The following is a 19406-nucleotide window of genomic DNA, read 5'->3' as shown; positions in this document are numbered from 1 at the left end:
CAATTGTCAAAATTATTTTTTTAGTCACATTAGCAATAGTAAGAGAAGTTGTTGTAGAAATTGTAACCCATATGAGCAAAAGCAGTGCAGTTTACAAGTGCACTTACAGAAAATACAAGAGGCACAAAGAAAAGAGAAGAATGCTTGTTATTTCAACATCAGATTAGTGATCAGAACATTATTAAAGTTTTTGAAGTTTTGAATTGAACAATGGATTTTTTTTTAAAAGAGAGGAAAGATTTTTTTTTTAAATTAAAAAAAAAAAAAAAATTTTTTTTTAATATATATATAAACCAAACATGTCCCTTCACAGCCCATCCCCAACGTTGATATGCCTCAGCATGTCCTTATGTTTATCCACACAACTGAAGGTTCCTGTCATATGTGTAAATGCCTGCTGCTCTGACTAGGCGGATCAAATCTGCACAGTAGGTTCTTTTCTCTCTCTTACAGTGGGCGGGAATGGCAATGGCATCCTTTTTTCTTTTTTGGTGGTGTTTTTTTTTTTTTTTTTTTTTTTTAATTTTTTTTTTTTATTATTTTGCATCAATAATTGTTGTAGGTCGTCAGCACACCAATTGTGGGTGTCCCCACTGTGGCAGTTGAGATGATTCTACGCTACAGCTGCAATTACAGCAGCAACTTGCCCAGGAGAAGGCCGACTAAAAGAGCTGCCAACAAATAGACAATTGGAGGAAGGGCAGTGCCCTGTCCCGACGTAGATGATTGAGACGAGCTTGATTGTGGCGTAGAGCTGATGGTTTCTGTCATGGCAACTCGACGCAAACGCACCCTCTCATCCTGAAAAGAGAAATATTGTATTGAATAAAATAAAGCCATACAGTTATATATATATATAGTACAAACAAAGTACTATTTCCTGCCTAAAACAGAATCTTTGGTAATCCCAGTATAAACAATAGTGGGCGGATATAAATGGCCAGTTAAGTTAAAGGGTGTGAGAATGAGAACAATCTATTTCCGTTGATTAAATAATTTAACATTAAAGAATTCAACATGAGTTACCTGAAAAAAATGTCAGCGCTTATATTAAGAATATGACAACCAAGAGGAGAATATTCATTCGGAAAACTAAAAATTATCAATCCTCATCACTAAAATTCTTAAGTTCAAATTATGATCTTTTCCTGGCGGTGTCAATGTCAAAACTTTCAACCATGCATACATCAATTTTTGGATTAAATACTCCATAGAAATCAAACCCAGAATCTTTGTACATTTCAACGAAATTAAGAAATTTTATTTTTATGGAAGACGCTCCAGATATGGCATGAAGCCACTTTATGGTCCCCCCCTTGCTAAACTTTCACACAAAACACTTGTCTAGCTGAAACCAATATCAATAATTTCCCCAACTCTCTATCTGTGCCTAAACCTAAACGTAGATTCCATGAACAAAGCTTTCTTGGAACTGCATGCTTGCAAAACTGTTCCATTTCCCTGCTTTCCAACAGACTACAATATGGCCATCTTCAAGTCCAATGTAAACAAGTTCTTGATGAGCCGTCTCCTTAAGCAATCCAATTTACACTACTAATGATTACTGCAATATTGTTCTATTAGCGACCGTACAATCATTAACCCTTATCCTTAAGTGGCCCCGAGCCTTGATAAATGACTCATTTGTTTAAAAAAAAAAAAAAAAAAAAAAAATCCAAATCAAAAGAATCAAACTTGGAAGTCAAAACATTAGCATGGCATTAATTCACACTGGAAATACCAAGAGATACACCTCCATGCATCATATGGTACTCATTAAGGAGTTCTGACGAAGATCTTCAGTTGTCTCTTGTACTATTTTCCAGGAAAGTGCCGACCAGAAAAACACTATGGACTTGCCCTGTACCAAGGAAACTACCTTCATTATCTATCAGTTATCGAGAACCGGATGTCACCATCAACATTCAATACTCCTGAATTCCAAACAGACCAGCCAAACCGTAAGCCCTTCAAGAGGTCAATAAAGATGTAAAGGATTATAAGGCTGACTGGCAAATATTCAGTCTCTAAGATTGAGACCAAGTTGATAGTGTCTTAAAAAGAAAAAAAAATTTCATCCTTAGAATTTTACACAATGATGTCCAACATAAAACATGGATATCATGTAAATCTTGAAATAAATAAAAATTAAATTTAAAAAAATTAAAAACAATTTTTCAAATAAAAACAAATGACATTAAAGTGCATTCTGCACCTTGTTTTTAATTCTTTCTACACCCAAGTATACGAATAAGTTTTATGCAGCCAGAGTTTAAAAGACGAGGAATTATGAGAAATTTAAAAGTTTAATTTAAAAATGTCACCAATCGACTTTTGCAGGATTTTGTTGAAAATTTTAGCACCCTCCTTTCAATATAAAGCATTTTATGGTAGCAGTCATTGTTACAAAGCAGGCTAAATTTATTTAAATTCAAAGAATTAAAACAGAAAACTTACTTTAAGCTGAGTATTTTCATCTCTCAGTTGACAAATTTCCTGCATCATTTTTTTGTTTTCATCAGACGCTTTTCGCAGCTCCACTTCAACATTGTTCACCTACGAGAAAATAGCACAGATTTTAATAAGCAACTGGAGCATAACAATTATTTTTATTAAAATCTTTCATTTAGAATTTAAACAATAACAATGCAGAATTTAAAAAAAAAATTAAAATCCATTTATTTAAAAATTTAAAATCAGTCAAGTTTCGACGATATTCGTCTTCATCAGACATGGAATCAGTTTGTGATTTTTACTTTTTCTTTCATTGTGGTATAATGTCACTAGAAAATCAGTTTGTGATTTTTACTTTTTCTTTCATTGTGGTATAATGTCACTAGAAAATCAGTTTGTGATTTTTACTTTTTCTTTCATTGTGGTATAATGTCACTAGAAAATCAGTCCATGTGGTCTTAAACTGTTTTCTTTTCTTCTTTTTCAAATATTCCAATTAAGAGAGTAGTGCGTGGCACACTTAAAACAACTTTTTTTTTTCTTTCAATGTAATTCAAATTAGAATTTGTAAGTTAAGGCAACAACACAAATTGTTTTTTTTTTTAATGAACATGCATTTAAAAATTTAAAATCAACTTAGTTTCACTATAAGTCTTTATCCAGCAATGAAATCAGTTTGAATTTTTTTTTCCTTGTGGCATAGTGCTGTTTGTTTCTTAACTTACAAATTCTAGTTTAAATTCATATAATGCTTACATTAAGAAAAAAAAAAAAAAACTAAAACTAATCCTTTACAGTTACAGAATGCCAAATAAAAATATAATTTTTCTTCAGGTTTTTATTTTTTTATAAAAATAAAAAACACTAGCTTAGCTTAATGATATTAAATCAGCAGCAACAATAACAAACCTAGCATAAAAAATAGATTTTAGTGATGTATTAAACAGAAAGGAAAAAAGTTTTTAGAAGCCAACAGAAGGAGGGGGGGAGGCAGTACAAAAAAGAACAATTACCATTGCAGGAGATTGACAATCTCTATACATACCCAGGGTTCAAATCAAATTTTCAATGTCCCTTTTCAAAGTTTTTCAAGATCTTCGCCAGAGGAAATTCAAGTTTTCACAACAAAATTTGGGCTTTGTTTTACAATCTGCAGCGATCCCCATCTGCGCAAGTGTTTTTTTTTTTTTTTTGAAGTTCGTCTTTATTTGTGGTGGCCGCAACTACATCCACCCCTTGTGTCCTCTCCCTCCAAATTAAATTAGAGCAAGACAGATATTTGACCCCCCCCCTCCGAAAAACTTTCCTTGCTCAGACAGGAATGTTCAATGATATTTTCATTAAATACTTAAATTTTTAATAGTATATATCTTTCGATTTTATCTTTAATATTTTGACAATTTTTTACTGAGTATTAAGGATATGATTTTCAAGGCCTTTTCATGACATTTTCTATATTTTCAAGGTAATAATAAAAATAAGGCCTTTTCAAGGCAAAGTCAAAATTCAAAGACTTTTCAAGCCTAACCCTAACCTGATACAAGTTCCCAATCATCTAACATTCCCTACTTTTGTTGGTAAGGATTCCCTGCCAGAAAGGAGGATCATTTAATCAAATGCTTAGTAGATCCTTACTTTGGTGCAGTGCCTTATTTCAAATCTTTTAAGACAGGGGAAGACATGACATGCAAGATCAGTTCATATTTTAATATCAGCTTCACCTTCATCTGAGATGATGGTGCCAAGATATTTGAAACTCAATTTAACACTGAAGAGGATGGGTGTTTTCAGTATTAAGATGAAGCCGGCAAGAATATTTTTTTCAACCCAATCTTGTTTTGCAATGTGCTGACGTTCATAAGTAGGAGACTGGAGACCGGTAAACGTTTCACAATATAATCTGCATAATCAAAGTACCTGACGACAAAGTTGGATCCCAACCAAGACACTGGGAATTCTTAGGTAATCTAGCTTAGCTAGGTCAAATACAGCAGCAAAACCAATGAAACAGATGACTGCCCTTTGCTAGAAGCACCAACGATGTTTGAGAATTCATCTTTAGGTGACAATCTGATTGGCGCAGTCACCATCCAGAAAAAAGGGGGCACATTGGTTTGGTCCCAATTAACATTTTGAGAAAGGATAAAACAAAGACCAGATGAAGAGTGGAAGAGAGAGAAAAAAAAAAAAAAAAAAAAAAAAAAGGGGCAATAAATGAAAAAAGAAAAAACAGGAAATAAAAGAAAAAAGAAAAAAATGGCTTTCCGCTTTTTTTTTTTTTTTTTTTTTTAAATATCTAAAGTGTAGAGAACTCACATTCTCAATTTCAGCATTTTTCTGGTTCTAGAATAGTTGGCCGAACAATGTTTCAGAGACTAGTGTAGTCTACTACTTCACCGAAAGCTCAATGGAGGAAAGATAAACAGTATCTTTTCCTTCCCGAACTACTTGGTACACCAAAAAGTATCAATCTAAGTACAAACTGGACACCTGAAAAGTTGACCTTTGTGTTTGAATATGGAAACGTAATTAAGTTAAAGAAAAATATTTGCCTCGATTCAACTGACTTTTGGAAGGGGGCGGGGGTGTAAAATAAAAACATTGTAAATATTTGTATAAAGCTAATATAGCAGCAATTAGAAACCATTTACATAAACGAGATGATGCAGTTGCAAAGTAGAGGATTCAGCATGCTGAGTTCAAGTTTTGTCATAAATGTGCGCTAGGCTGTTGCATGTTTTCAATGAATGCAAAGAGTAGACTTGCTACTACAGGTGAGAGATGTTCGACCAAAAGAAAAGAGATACAAAAGGAATTGAAAATACTTTGGAGTCTCATCTAGAATTTTTTTTTTTCTCTCCAGAAGTAACGTCTTTAAACAGAATAACCTAGCTGTGAAAAATGTTTATAGATCGTCTTTTTGGCCCTTTTAATGGGACACTGGTTGGTTATTATCTCTAGTGGACATCTCGAGTAGTCAGCTTCCGAGTGGTCAAATGAGGATGACTGAGACGGACCACAATCTCAATTTACTGGACAGAAGTTCATATATTCCAGCCTATAGGCAGCGGAGAGGAGTTAGTATCACCCCTCTGAGCATGGAGGAAATTAGTCAGTGCACACGAGTCAAGTCAATTTGTGTACTTTTCAGAGAGAAGTGGGCTCTTATGCTCTAAACTAAGGGATTTGTGTTTTGATTTGTTTAGGCAAAAATCTTATTTTGCAAGTCTGCTATCTAACCTAAGAAAAATATGATCGTAACTTTCAAATTGGAATCATGGTTTTATTTGGAGGGAGAATTAATTTGTTGCAGGATTAACGGAGTTGAACGTTGAATTGACAACAGGATTATCATGATCTGTGCATGTTCATACTGTCACGTACACAGCATCACTTTCATCATGGATGTCGGAAACCTTCACATTGTCCCATTAGGATAATAAATGGGATAAAAGAGAAAAATAGATGGAGAGAGATGATGCCAATGACATATTCCATGAGGTCAAAAACATCACAGCATCCTGACTCCTATATCCTCCACCTATAACAGCTTTCAATCACATTAAAGATAGAACATTAAAAGGAACAACACACTTGGGCTAAAAACAACTTTCTCACACACTGACCATCTGGAGATTTAATGAAACAATGTTTTGTGAAAAAAAAAAAAAAAAAAAAAATTAAGACAGATCCAAATTTAGAATTTATTATAACTCAAATATTGTCGAGTAACATTAAGACATTTTTCATATATGTGAGCACATGCAATACTCTGTCCTCATTAACGACTAACCAAGAAACGAAGAGTAGTAACACATATTCAATAGTTTAGATGGTACTGCCACTTCCAGCAACTTTTGTCATCTGATAGTATTAAACTATGTACTTTATTTTTGCAGTTTCTTATTGCATTGAAACATGTCATCATAGGCAGCAGTTTCATATTCTGCATGAGGATAACATATCACATGTTGCAAAAAAAAAAAAAAAAAAATTTCAATTTTAAATCAGACACGAATGTATACACTTAATAAAATTTTTTTTTTAAAAGTTTTGATTCATATGAAGGACATAAATTACAATCACTTTTTTAAATTAAAAAACAAAACATTACACATATAAAGCAGGATCAGCATTAGGAAGTGCGGAGGTGGAGGTTATCCTATAAAAACTGAGGTTTTATATAAAAGGCTAATTCCAACGCCCAAAAGTTGAGTATTCAATAGAAAACTGAAAGTTTTAAGGGTTTCTTACACATTGCAAGAAAGCTACAAGGATGATGTGAATAGTTTTACTGGATTCAGTGTTAAAAAAAACTGAGCATTTTTATCATACCTCACACTCCAAAGTGTGGTGGCAAAAATTGAACAAATATATAATCTGCAGCTGTGTAATAACTCATATCACAAGTTGCTGTAACCATAAAACAAGATGAAAAGATTCTGAATTTGATCTGTCATTGGAGGACAGATTACACAAAACATACAATAAACTGAGAATAAATAAGCCGAGCATGCAGGGTCCCCTCCAGGAGTGAAAAATTTACTTTCACCATGACTAATGCTTGTGCAAAATTGTAAAAAAAGAAAAAAAAAAAAAAAATCCAAGGCAGTGATTTACTAGGTCTAATTCCTCCTTTGTCAGGGGACGAATAATAGCTTAACGATGATGGTATCTACATGATGCTTCAATTAATGCTGACCAAGAATGTTTTCTACTTTTTTTGATTAATAATCATTAAATTAAAAAGTATAACACAAGTTTCTATTTAACAAGTTGACAATTTTCATTCTAGTATTTTTGCACTTTTATTAATACTGGACCATCGTTGGCATGTTTTTCAGAGATGTTTACTGGCAGATGAAAAAACTAAGCATACAATCTAAAATGGTGAATCGCACTGCATATTCCCTAACCAGATTTTTTTTATCTCCTGCAAAAAAAAAAAAAAAAAAGTTCATCTTATGATACCCTTAATGAGGGTTATATTGATGTCGAGATACTGCTGTCTTGGATAGCCTAGTAGGCTCATGGAATCCATTTTCCTCTGACCAAGAAATGTTACTGTTTATTTCCAAAGAGGAGAGCACACAAAGGGTATAAGCGCCTATATCTACCATGGACATATTCCTATTGCAACTTTAAATCCTTCCTATATCACATGATTAAATGAACTAATCAGATCATCTTCCCATATATGGAACGAAAGGTGAACCTATGAAATCCATGCTCAAGTCATGTCAATCATGACTATTCACCATATGCACTATAAAAAACGTTGCTGTTGAAGATCTGTCATTAGAATAAAAGATACAGATACTTGAATATTCCATCAGGTTATTCCTGAATTGAGCCATCTTATTCTAAACACTACAATAGAAATAGTTTTAATTTGATATAATTTATTTTAAAAAACAATGCTACTATTAGAAAATTTGGTGCAAATTATAGTTAAAACATTGCAGTTTAAAATTAGCAAAAAAACTTTGATATAATTATATCGCAGGCAAAAGTATTTACACCAAAAACTAGTGGAAATTATCAAGTAGAATTTTAATTTGAATTCTTCACTGATTTGTCATTGGCATGATCGCAAAAAATGGTAAACTGATATATCATCCGCGTTTTACATAACTCTTGCGTTTATACCAATGGAGAAGTGGAAAAATATAATATTTAGTTTTTGTTAGTTTTAGTGTAAATACTTTGGTCTTATATCAAAGTTTCTTGTGTTAATTTATTTGGAATTGCCACATTTCACCTATATAGTTGCAACAAAAATGTCTTTGGAATTTATTTTGTACTCTTGGATATATGACAGCAAGCATCAAGTGGTGCAAAAAAAAAAAAAAAAAAGAAAAAAGGCCATTCAAAGATTTTCTCCTCATATCGGAAAACAAGTTGATCAATCGTTACAACTTATTCTTTATGTGAAACAAAAAAACGGTTACAACTAGCAATAACCGTATTTCAGAAAACTCTTATAGGCTATAACGCTTTTATTTTGAAGCTTCGTTTTAAAAGTTCACATGAGTGTGTATATATATACACATACAAACATTATTGGTTGCATATACATATACATGTTTCTGATGCAACTCTTTTTAGAAGCAGCATCGTCAGGTCAGATTTTTTTCCCCCTAGTCTATATATATTATGGTTGATAAAGCCAAAGAGCCGTTACTCCAAGAGATACAAATAGGGTTATTGAGAATATATAGACCATAGAGATACCCTATAAAGTAAAAAATTGTTTTCTCCATGCTGACCACTGTGCAAATGATGCAACTGAATAGATCAAAGCAGGCAAATAAGCACATGTTCCCATGAAGAAATTCTATAATAAAACCACCCACTCTACAAGGGTTCACACTTTAACATATGCAGCTGCTATTGTGCATAGGCAGAAAACATTCTAATTCAATGCCATGTCAACTAAAAATAAGCAAAAACTTATAGCATCATATAAAATATAGAATCGCTGTAACAGCTGCAGCTAATATTAGGTATATCAACATAACCAAAAGCCGCATGGAATTGCAGAAATTAGAAACTTGGGATTTCTTGAAAATCTATAATAGTGTGAAGAATAACGGACAATTGACAGTTCCCACCATGATGGTTTTTTTTTTTTTTTTTTACAAGGTAGTCACCACTTATCAAGGCCCGGAAGCCACTCGGGGATAAGGGCTATTGTGTGTACAGTACGTTAGTTTTGGAGATCTGATAAAGTGTCTTACTTAAGGAGGTGGTTCATCAGGAATTTGTTCACATTGGACTTGAAGACTGTAGTCAAGTGGGAAACAGGTAACCGGAACAGAGTTCTACAGGCGCGCACTTCTAAGAAAGAAGCTTTGTTCATGGAATCTACGTTTTGATTTTGGCACAGATAAGGAGTGGGGAAAATTTTTGACAGTGGTTTCAGCTAGACAGGTGTTTTTCGTGAAAGATTGACGAGGGGGGACCAGAGATTGGAGTTTAGACGAGCACCTGCCAGGGTAGTAACGATAAAACAAAGACAGGCTCGCAACGTCTCCTGTGGGAGAGAGGTTGCAGAGAAGAGAAAAGGGCATCACCCACTAAGCCTATTTTGTACTCTGTCAAGGCAGGATAGGCTGTTTTTAGTAGCTCCTGCCCAGATGTTGCTTGCACAATTGATAAGCTTGAACTACTTGCCCAACAATTTGCTGTAAACTCCATAAGACACTCCTCTTAAACTTGTTACTGCAGTTCGAAGCCACATTCAAGGATTTGCCCATCACCTCGTATACCAGGCATATAATAAAGATATAGTCATCCACATACAGTAGTGTTTCACAGCTAAAAACATGACACCTGCAAAGCATGTGGGTCTGATCTTATTCCTACTACAGTAATAAAGAAAAGTTCTGCTGAACTGGCTCCTGTCCTTTCCAAATTCTGTCTCAAATCTTCCTTCCGATATTGATTCTGTTGTAAGAGTTTACAAGCAATCTTGTGAAAGTGACCTGCAAAATTATCGCTCCGTCCTACTTTTATAATCAGAATTATTAATAAATCTGACAATTAACTTCATTAATGCTTAATTTCTGACGATCATTATGGATTTAGGCAAGCTTGTTCTACTGCAGATATCCTAACGATAACCATTGAATGTATACACTGGAAAAGAGTGGGGTTTTATATTTAAACCATTATCATTTGATTTTCATAAATTACTAAAAGTTGTGTCAGATAAAACCAGGCTCTATTCAGCATGAGATCAAATCAAATGCACACATATTGATCGCAATGACCGAATATTGCAAGAAACACTTTCAAACACTAACTGCCATGGCTAATAGGATCCTACCTGAGAGTCCACCATTCAAAGAAAACAAAGTGGAACAAATATATAAAATATACAGCCATGGATGTTGCTGAAGATGTCCCCTACCCCATATCATAGTTGAAAACTTATCACACTTGTCAGTATCCTGTATCTTTATAAAGCTACTATTCACCCAGGCATGGTGCATTGTCATCACATCTGGGCTGGTGCACCAGCCACTAGTTTCTCCCTTTTAGAAAGGTTAAAAAAAAAAAAAAAAAAAAAAAAAAAAAAAAAAAAAAAAAAAAAGGGGGGGGGGTCGGTCATACTAGGTCCCACACTGTCTTCCAAGCTCCATTACTTCAATAGAATGTGCCCCAATGAACTTGCTGCACCCCCCCCCCCCAAAAAAAAGCTGATGTAAATACACCCGATAGCTAAATCGCATCACTTCAGGTCAGATGCTGCGAGACATTCTTTACACAAGACCCATCACATCTTTCATCTTAGGTAGATTAGTACTGAACATTTTATTAATTTCAGAATATTAAAATATAAAAATAGAATAACGTTTTAATGATCAAATATTAAAACGATTTTTTTTTTTATAGAACAAAAATTATGGGAAAAATATGAATTTAAATGCAAAATGAGAAACACTATTTTCAAATTTGGATTATTCAAATATCTATTCTTCACCTTGGTTATTTTCACAACATTCTGACTAATATACCTTCTCTTTCACGTGCATCGTTTTGAATCAGATCTTTGCAAAATTTGGGAACTTACAGAATTACAAACTGAACTTATTATTTATGGGGATATATTGTTCTTATTCCATCAGCCACAAAGTGCTAGTCACTATTAAGTGATGGCTGGACAACATCAAGGGTGACCTCTAAACAAGCGCTCTAAACATCAGAGCACCTGGTCAATGATTGTAATTACCAATGGTATGACAAGGTGTCCAACCTCAGCATCTGAGAACAGATGTTAAACCATGCAGTAGCAGTAATAATATTGTCTGTAGTGAATGACTCTTTAACCTTGAAAACACTGTCAACGTTTGAAAAAAACAAAAACAAAAAGCACTCAAAAAGACGGTCAGCAACAATATGAACCGAAACATGAACATACAAAGATGAAAACAGTAGTCTGGATAATCCGAAATATCAATGCTATCTTTTACTAAACTGTATCGGCAAGACCAAAATGGGACAATACTAACTAGATTGAGTTGTGACCATTTCTTAAAAATGATATCAAAATGTTTTTATATTTTGATTATGCAAGGATTTTCTTTTTACGATTCCACCGTTCCAATATTTTCTGTTATGTCAACATCTGTAATCAATTATTAGATAATGTTACGACTGTACATGTTTTGTGTGCGACTGGTTGGTAAATTCACGTCTTGTAAAGAAATACTGTGAAAACAATAGTTTCTATTCAACTCATAGATGGGACTGACACGTGCTAACACTCAGTGTTAGAGCAGACCTGAGAGTAATGGCAACTAAGATCTACACACTCACCAAAGTTTTATATTTTTGACGTTTAAAGCTGATAGGGTTGTTAAGTAGAGTAGGCATAAAAAAGGGTAGAAAGGACAGAGAATGATTTCAAAACGGTGGGATGAAAGAGGGCAACGTTCATGGATGTCAGAGACAAATTTTATTTGCCCTTTAGATAGGATCATGACAGGTATTGCTACTCTGAAACAAAGTGTACCCGAGTGTAATGGTAACTCAAAGAGCCAATATTGAAACCATATCACCGCAAACACAGGTCATACTCAACCTGAACATCTGCAAATCTACATTTGTAACTTAAGAACTAGTTTGTAAGTAAATTCTTGTCATACTTTCTAACAAATTCTTTGATTCATCTCTTGTAAAACCAGAAAATGTTAAGATTTGGGTTACTTATGTTTTCGATTTACTTTAATATCAAATCAACTTGATTGGAGGGTGGGGTCGGGGGCAAAGTGCAACAGACCATTTAAAGAGGCAAACAAGATGCTGTTCAGTGTAAACTCCTTCTGTAACTTCAAACGTCATTTAAAACGAATAAAATTATATTCCGATGATTTTGCATTTTAAAAAGGGAATTAAGCATGCATACAACTGCACAAAGGGGGAAAAATAGTTCTGGGACAAGGATAAGAGACCGATCACAAACAGGTTAGTACATTTTTTTTCTGTTGCTATTATTAACAAATTATGACTGAAGATAAAATATAAAATAGCTGAATGCAAATATAACTGCACAAAAAAAAAAAAAAGACGATGTTCCCAAGAACAAATTCTTGTGCACATGAAACCTGAAGCAGCACAAGTAAATAATAATCGCCGTAGCAACAGCAGTTACAAACACGGACGTTTATTTTGCAGAAAGACGATATAAAAGCAAGATAATGGCAAAACTATTTCTTGCGAGAAAAAAAAAAAAAAAAAAAAAAAAAAAAGCACAATTTGCAAGATCGACATAAAATAAATGCAGTGTAAGAAGCCGCTCTTTCAGACCCATCATAGCACGATGATGATGCTGATGACACACTGGCTGCAAGTGAAGTCAACGCTGATTAAATTACCAACTTACTTTGGGGGATGCCTGTCGCTCTGTCTGTACTGGTTTCAGATTGGTTGGCTTAACGGCATCTTCGTGAACATCCACATTGTTCTGTGCAAGAACAAATAACATTTGTCGTAATGCAATGCCTTTTCAATAGAAACCCTTAAACTAAATTGACCTGAACTCTGAAGGATGAAATATAACTGACCCCCCCCCCCCCACCTTTTTAATATAAATGAAAAATGTGCAAAACAAAAGAAATCAAGGTGATTAGAAGTCAGTAGGGAATTGTGAAGACAAAACAAGTTTCAGAACAACCAAGCGTTAGAAGATATCAGATAAATTACTTTTAAATCAAGTTGAAAAGCAGCATAACATTAAACATCTTTTAAAACATTTAGATTCCTTTTTATTAAACAAGGAGTTTTAATTTATATACACAAAATCTATAATCTTGTGTCAAAATCCTTAATCAGATAGACACCAACGTTATTCTTTTACCACGGCTTCTGGATTAACTAACTTTATTCTAAACAGTGTCTTTAAAAGTTATTTCACTTTTTTTTTCTTTTTTTTTGTTAATATATTGCTTTATTAGAGAGAAAAAGTTGTGCTACATTTTCGTGAAATCTTGCCAATAAATTTTTGGCGCTGTGAAAGATAAAAAAAAAAAAATGTGTTTCAAATATTAAAATCTAGTTATTTAAAAAAAAAAAAAAAAAAAAAAAAAAAAAAAGCTCAATTATCGCTAACAGTTAAATGTAGGGATTTAGAATTATCAAGATTTAAAAAAAAAAAAATTTATTCTAAGTTTAGGCACCTTTCCTTTGTAGACATTGCAATGTTAATATTATCTACCTCCTTGCAATCTAGGTTTAATTTAATAATCTACAAGAGTCTTCTATAATTTTTCATCAATATTTACTGAAATAAAATTCTAATCACCTTTTGACGCGATTATTGAAGGATTGACATTTACTAAAAGACAATTAGTTAAAAATTTACAAAATTGTTTAATAATTTGAAGGGAAAAAAGCAACAAAAAAACAAAAACAACAAAACAAATAGAATCATGCAATATTTACCCTTAAAGATAAATAAAATAAGAAAAATATTTCATTTACACACAAAGATTTAAGAAACTGAATTAGCTGGAATTATTAATTTAAAATAATTACAATTCTGTGTATAAACTAGACATGTTAGGATCGGTGTATACCGATCTGTAAAGAAATAAGAATGTTTGCTTTGCAGAGCTGAATTAAAAATCTTTAAGACAAAAATTTGACTGAAGAATAAAACAATTTTTAGATAATTTTATTTTTACACTGAAATATTAAACTTAAAAAAAAATTTAAGTTTTGGAAAAGACTTGATCAGCAAATGATAGTACATGTAAAATTGACTAAATGTACTTGTACAGTTTAGTGAAGACATTAAAAAAATGAAAATATCGAAAAAAGTTTAAATTGTATGTATCCGTTATAAAACGAAGTTCTCCGAAAAAAATTCCATTTAATTTCATCAAGTAGTTTTTATTTTACAGCGAAAAAACAATTTATGATACTGAGCAAAATGTTCGATTTTTAGGAAGAAAAGCTAGTATTAAAAGATGGGAAGGGGTGTCAGCGCTTTAACTGGAGTTATCTCCCTTTGGCATTTCTAAAATTCAAACAAATTTTTTTTGTTTTTTTAATTCAAGATGGCTGCCTTCAACGCGCTCTCATAAAAATGTGTTTTTCCACTGTAAAAAAAAAAAAAACTACTTGAATTTTTTTTCCGGAGAACTTCGTTCCATAATGTATACATACAATTTAAACTTTTTTCGATGTTTTCATTTTTTAATGTCTTGACTAAAGTGTACAAGTATCAAATAAACTAAATTTGCAAATATTAATTAAGCAGTTATTGGTTGGTAAATAAAGCAAACAACATATATTGAAAAGCTTATTTCACAAATAAAAAAATTATTCAATCTGAACTTTTATGTCAATTGATTTTAAAACAATTTTTAGTGACATTAAAAAGGGAGATAATCAGTTCGATTATCTCCCTTGTATTGATGTAATTAATACAAAATTATTTTTTACTGAAATTAAATTTATAACTATCAAAATATAAATGGTAAACATTTAAAAAAGACTTAAAACTAAGAAAATGAGAAATTTAAGCTTTGTGAATAAAAAAATTAAATCAAGTTTTGTTACAAAAATTATTTCAGAAAAGTGATAATTAACATTGTACCATTAAATGAAAAAGTCTGAACTAAGCAAATTTATTAAACATTAAGAAAAAAATATACATAACTTACAAATATCTTAAAATATAGTTTAGTATTTTCTTTTTAAATTAAGGTTGTCAAAATACTGTCTTGTTTTTATAGGTTGAGATACCGTCACATACATATTTCTTGTAGATTAAAATATTAGTCGATTGAAAAGTAACTCAGTAAGTTCTCAATTAATGAAATATAATTCTCACAAGAAATGAAATGTGATAAAGTGTGTAGCACAGGGTTTTGCTGCTCGAATCAACCGATTCCACGATGACTTTTTTTTTTTTTTTACAAATAAGTTATGAAACAAAACCGTTGATAATGTTTAATGATTCAGATTGATTTAGACAAGTGATGAATACACGTGTCAGAAACATCAGCCGCCATTTGAGAACTAAAAGAAAATAAAGAGGAAACTGCAGTTTCGTACTTCAGTGTTCACATTTCATGAATTGCCTTTTTATTTTTTTGGTTAGGTGTTTTCAGGGAGGTGGAGGAGAGGATATGAGAAAATTTTTAAATGCGCTTACCAGTCGGCTTTAGAAGCTGGTGGTGAATGCTGGCACCCATAATAAATTTTAAATGAAATCCCTTTTATTCAGAAATGTAGTTCAATAATAAATTACAAGCACTTATATGAGGTCACTTTTCCATAATAGTCTACATTTTTTTTTTAAAGCTAAATGTCATTTTCCATGGTAAAATAATGATTTTCCATTTAAATTTTTCCAATTAATTGAAAAAAAAAAAAAAAAAAAAAAAAATCAAAATATCAGCAAATGAAATTTATGCCAAGTTACAAATACTTATTTCTATTGTTAGAATGAACACACGAGTGATAAAAATATATCAAAAACAGTTTATTTTTCATGTAAAAGTATAACTGTTTATTTTCATTATCCTCTAACCTCTATTTACCACAAATGAGAAGGGGGAAAAAAAAAAATTTATATTACAGGTTTTGTGATTAGAAAGTAGACTCAGTTAATAAAGCAAAATAATATTAATTTACTAATAGACTCGTTTTTAATTTAGAATATATGCCTTTTGGGCTGAAAATATGGTGTAGAATTTAAGCTGATTTCAAACTCTAAAAGGGTTGCATTTTGTTTTTTTAAAAAACAAAACTAAAAAACAGTATAGACAATTTAAAAAATAAAATGATTCTCCAAAATGAATGACTAGATTAGACAAAAAGCAGACTTTTTAAATGCTTCAACAACAAACATTCACAGAAACTTCCCATATTTTGGTTACATTATTGGTCAGTATATCAACGCAAAAATCGTAATTGTCTATTTGCTTATACTAATCAATTTAAAAAGATTATTTGTTCATTTTAATGTTTTAGAATCTATTTGCAATATTTACAATTATATAGTAACTCTTTCTATATAGACAAAAAATTATTTCTAAAATTCTTTGGCATTTAAGATTTTTGCTAGTCTTGTTTCAATATTTATACTATTCCCGTTCTTATAGATGTAATCTTTTTCAAATAAATAAAAAAACTTTATTAAAATCAGAATTATCTAATATTGATTAGACATTTTAAGGAAATTTTACAGAATATATAAATATTGCCACATTTTAATATTTTAACTTATTTAAAAAAAATAAGTACCCCAGAATTTTATTTCAAATTTTTTAATAAATTTTTGATATATTAATAAAAAATTTAGAAATCTTGTATAAAAAAAATTTAAAAGTATTCATTTAGTTAAAATTGTTGAATTTCAAAAATTCTATTTGAAAAAACAACTTTGTAATAAAGCAAAGAAATATTTTTAAATAGGATTTACAACTTCTTAAGTTTTGCCAAAGCAAGAAGAAAAAAAAAAAAAAAAAAAAAAAAAAAAACCTATTCAAAATTAGTTTAGGTTAGTCTTGGTGAGATAAGGGAATGGAAACCAGTTATTTTTTTTTAAAGGTCAATTAAAACAAAATCAAGCGATTCAAGTTGTTACCTCTGTTGTTGGCATCTCAAATACACATTTAAGCTTTGAATCCATCAGGTTTTCTGGAGAAACATCTTTCCACTGAAAAAAGCAAAAAATATTTCAGAATATAAGTTTTTTTTCAAGTATTGATATTTTCACATGTATTGAACAAAAGTTCATTGGGTAGCAAAAGAAATAGGAAAGTTTCACTGGTGGACAATGGATTGTAATTTGTTCCTTAATGCAGACAAAAAAGAGCTATGGGGAGGTTCTAATTAAGGTGTAGCAATGACTAACAAAGATGTCAAACAATGGATATAGATAGATTTCATTTGCGGGCAGGTTGGGGAGTGGTTACAGGTTTCATGAGCTCAGGGAGTGGTTTGTAGAGGCTAGTGTTTTGCGACGTCTTTTATGACAGTACCCAGTTAACGATTGGGAGCGTTTTTGCAATGATCGATGACAGAGTTCAGTTGGGCACTTGATAACAGGACGACAGATCGTAGCTTAAACCAGATCAAGAAACCTTAAACAGAGATGAGCTGATCGGAACAGACGAACAGTCTCGATAGTAGAACGTAGCTCCAGACTTTAGCGTGTAGGGGGTTGATGGTGTCACACACACCCAGGGTGCAACGAATATTCGCAGAAAGTGTTGAAGTTCATGTTTTTCCTTTTTCTACTTTTCTATTTGTGGACCTGTTCATACTCTCGCAGTAATTGCCAATGCGTAAGAGATGACAACACGGCTATGATAAGAGAAGATGGATTACAAATCGATGGTACACAAGATTGGGGTGGGCAATACTGTCGAGCAGTGTCACGAACTAAGACCGTCTTTAAAACTCACATTTACACAGCCATCATATCATTTCTCCATGCAATGCATGTTAACTCTCACTGGCCAGGTTTCACTTCCAAACATCACACTGCGTACACGCGATTGACTCTTCCTTTAGTAAACAGTAACAATCTAAAGAAAGATTTAAAAACTTTCAAGTTGTTCAATCCTTAGTTTTTTAAAAGTACACATTTCTAAAGACTTACCAACCCTATAAATTGTTTACTTAAATCACAGATGCAACTTAAAATGCGTTAAGCATATTTTTTTTTCATTACTAACAAAATTTTTGGAATTTATTTACTTTCAATAGACATACACACGGACGATAAAACGCTTTGGATAATCAGATTTCATGGGGATTCTGTTAAAATCGTCATTTTAAAAGCAAAAGCACTTTCAACTCCTCAAAACAACCATTTTCCAAAATGAATATACTTTAAAATGAATTAATAAATAATAATGTACTTGATGTTTTAAGCAAATAAATTGATAAAAATTATCATAAAATGGTGTTTTCGGTAAAGTTTTTGTAAAAACCCTCCCCCCATTTGTAAATGCTCGTACCACATTTGTCTTAGGTATTTTGTCATGAAATTTGGAAACTAATCAGAATAGATGTCACTTGATAGTTTAGGGTGTCCAAAATACTTTTGACCACTCGCTTTTTTGTTAAAAAAACTTCAACATGACTAGTATTGAACATTTTTCAAAAAAATTTTCTTCAGATACCCACTGTGAAATAAATCTTTACTGTTTTTATCTATTAAAAGTATAATTGAATGTTTTTTCTTGTGGTAGCTAGCAATCATACAAAAAAAAAAAAAAAAAAACTATCTGTAGCAGCAGCAATACTATTAGCGATAGCACAGCTGCTAACTTTTTTTGTTCACTTTTTATTCCAGAACGAATAAAGAAAAAAAAAAAAAAATATGAATAAAAAAAAAAAAAAAAAAAATGTTCTTAGATATTTAGTTATAGCCATTTTCTTATCAGAACATAATTAGCTTAATTAGAGCTATTCGGTTATCAGAATATATAATTAAAGCAATCTCAACCAGTCCGGCGTTATTTCTGATCAAATTTTTAAAAATATTTAGTTGAAAAGACAAGAAAATAAGCTTTTTAAATGTGTAACTTGTGTGCACTTTTATCCATTGCATTAGTTTTTAATAGTGAATTACAGTGTTTTGTTTTGAACAAACAAAAATGATAAACGATTTTTTTTTTTTTTTTTTTTAATTCGTCCTTTTTTTACAATTTTTTTTCAGGGGATTATAATCAAATGGAGACCAAACTACCCACTTATATAGATATATAAGACAAAACGGACGCGCGTGTTTTTGTATGTCCAGCAAAGGCTTTTTTCGACAGTTCTTGGGACGGGGGGAAGGGGGCGGTTACTATTCTTTAGAACTTTTTATACTCCTTAGATTATAATATCTACGATTTGCGAAACGACGTATCTAGATTTATTTTGATTGACTTTTATAAAATTCGCGCTACTCTTTCTTCTCGCGTGTTCGGCTTTTT

At 31.9% G+C, this 19406-nt stretch overlaps 1 protein-coding gene across 2 annotated transcripts in view; it reads right to left on the bottom strand.

The window, feature by feature from the left end:
• Positions 1 to 497: 497 nt before the first annotated feature.
• The window catches only part of LOC145258155 (vesicle-associated membrane protein/synaptobrevin-binding protein-like), a 133295-nt gene continuing 114386 nt past the window's right edge, over positions 498 to 19406 (bottom strand). Inside the window, exons 4-7 of one of the 2 annotated variants that reach the window (XM_080115945.1) lie at positions 17060 to 17131; positions 12845 to 12925; positions 2458 to 2556; positions 498 to 801 (exon numbers count right to left, since the gene is read on the bottom strand). In XM_080115945.1, the coding sequence (XP_079972071.1) occupies positions 631 to 801; positions 2458 to 2556; positions 12845 to 12925; positions 17060 to 17131 (423 nt within the window). In that variant the 3' untranslated portion in view covers positions 498 to 630. The remainder of the gene's footprint in view (positions 802 to 2457; positions 2557 to 12844; positions 12926 to 17059; positions 17132 to 19406) is intronic. The other variant, XM_080115946.1, reaches the window with a different exon arrangement.

This window comes from Euprymna scolopes, chromosome 33 (assembly GCF_053919585.1).
Source record: "Euprymna scolopes isolate OS-2025 chromosome 33, ASM5391958v1, whole genome shotgun sequence".
NCBI lineage: Eukaryota > Metazoa > Mollusca > Cephalopoda > Sepiida > Sepiolidae > Euprymna > Euprymna scolopes.
The sequence above is the reverse complement of the archived record's forward strand: the minus strand, read 5'-3'. Positions and strand labels throughout refer to the sequence as shown.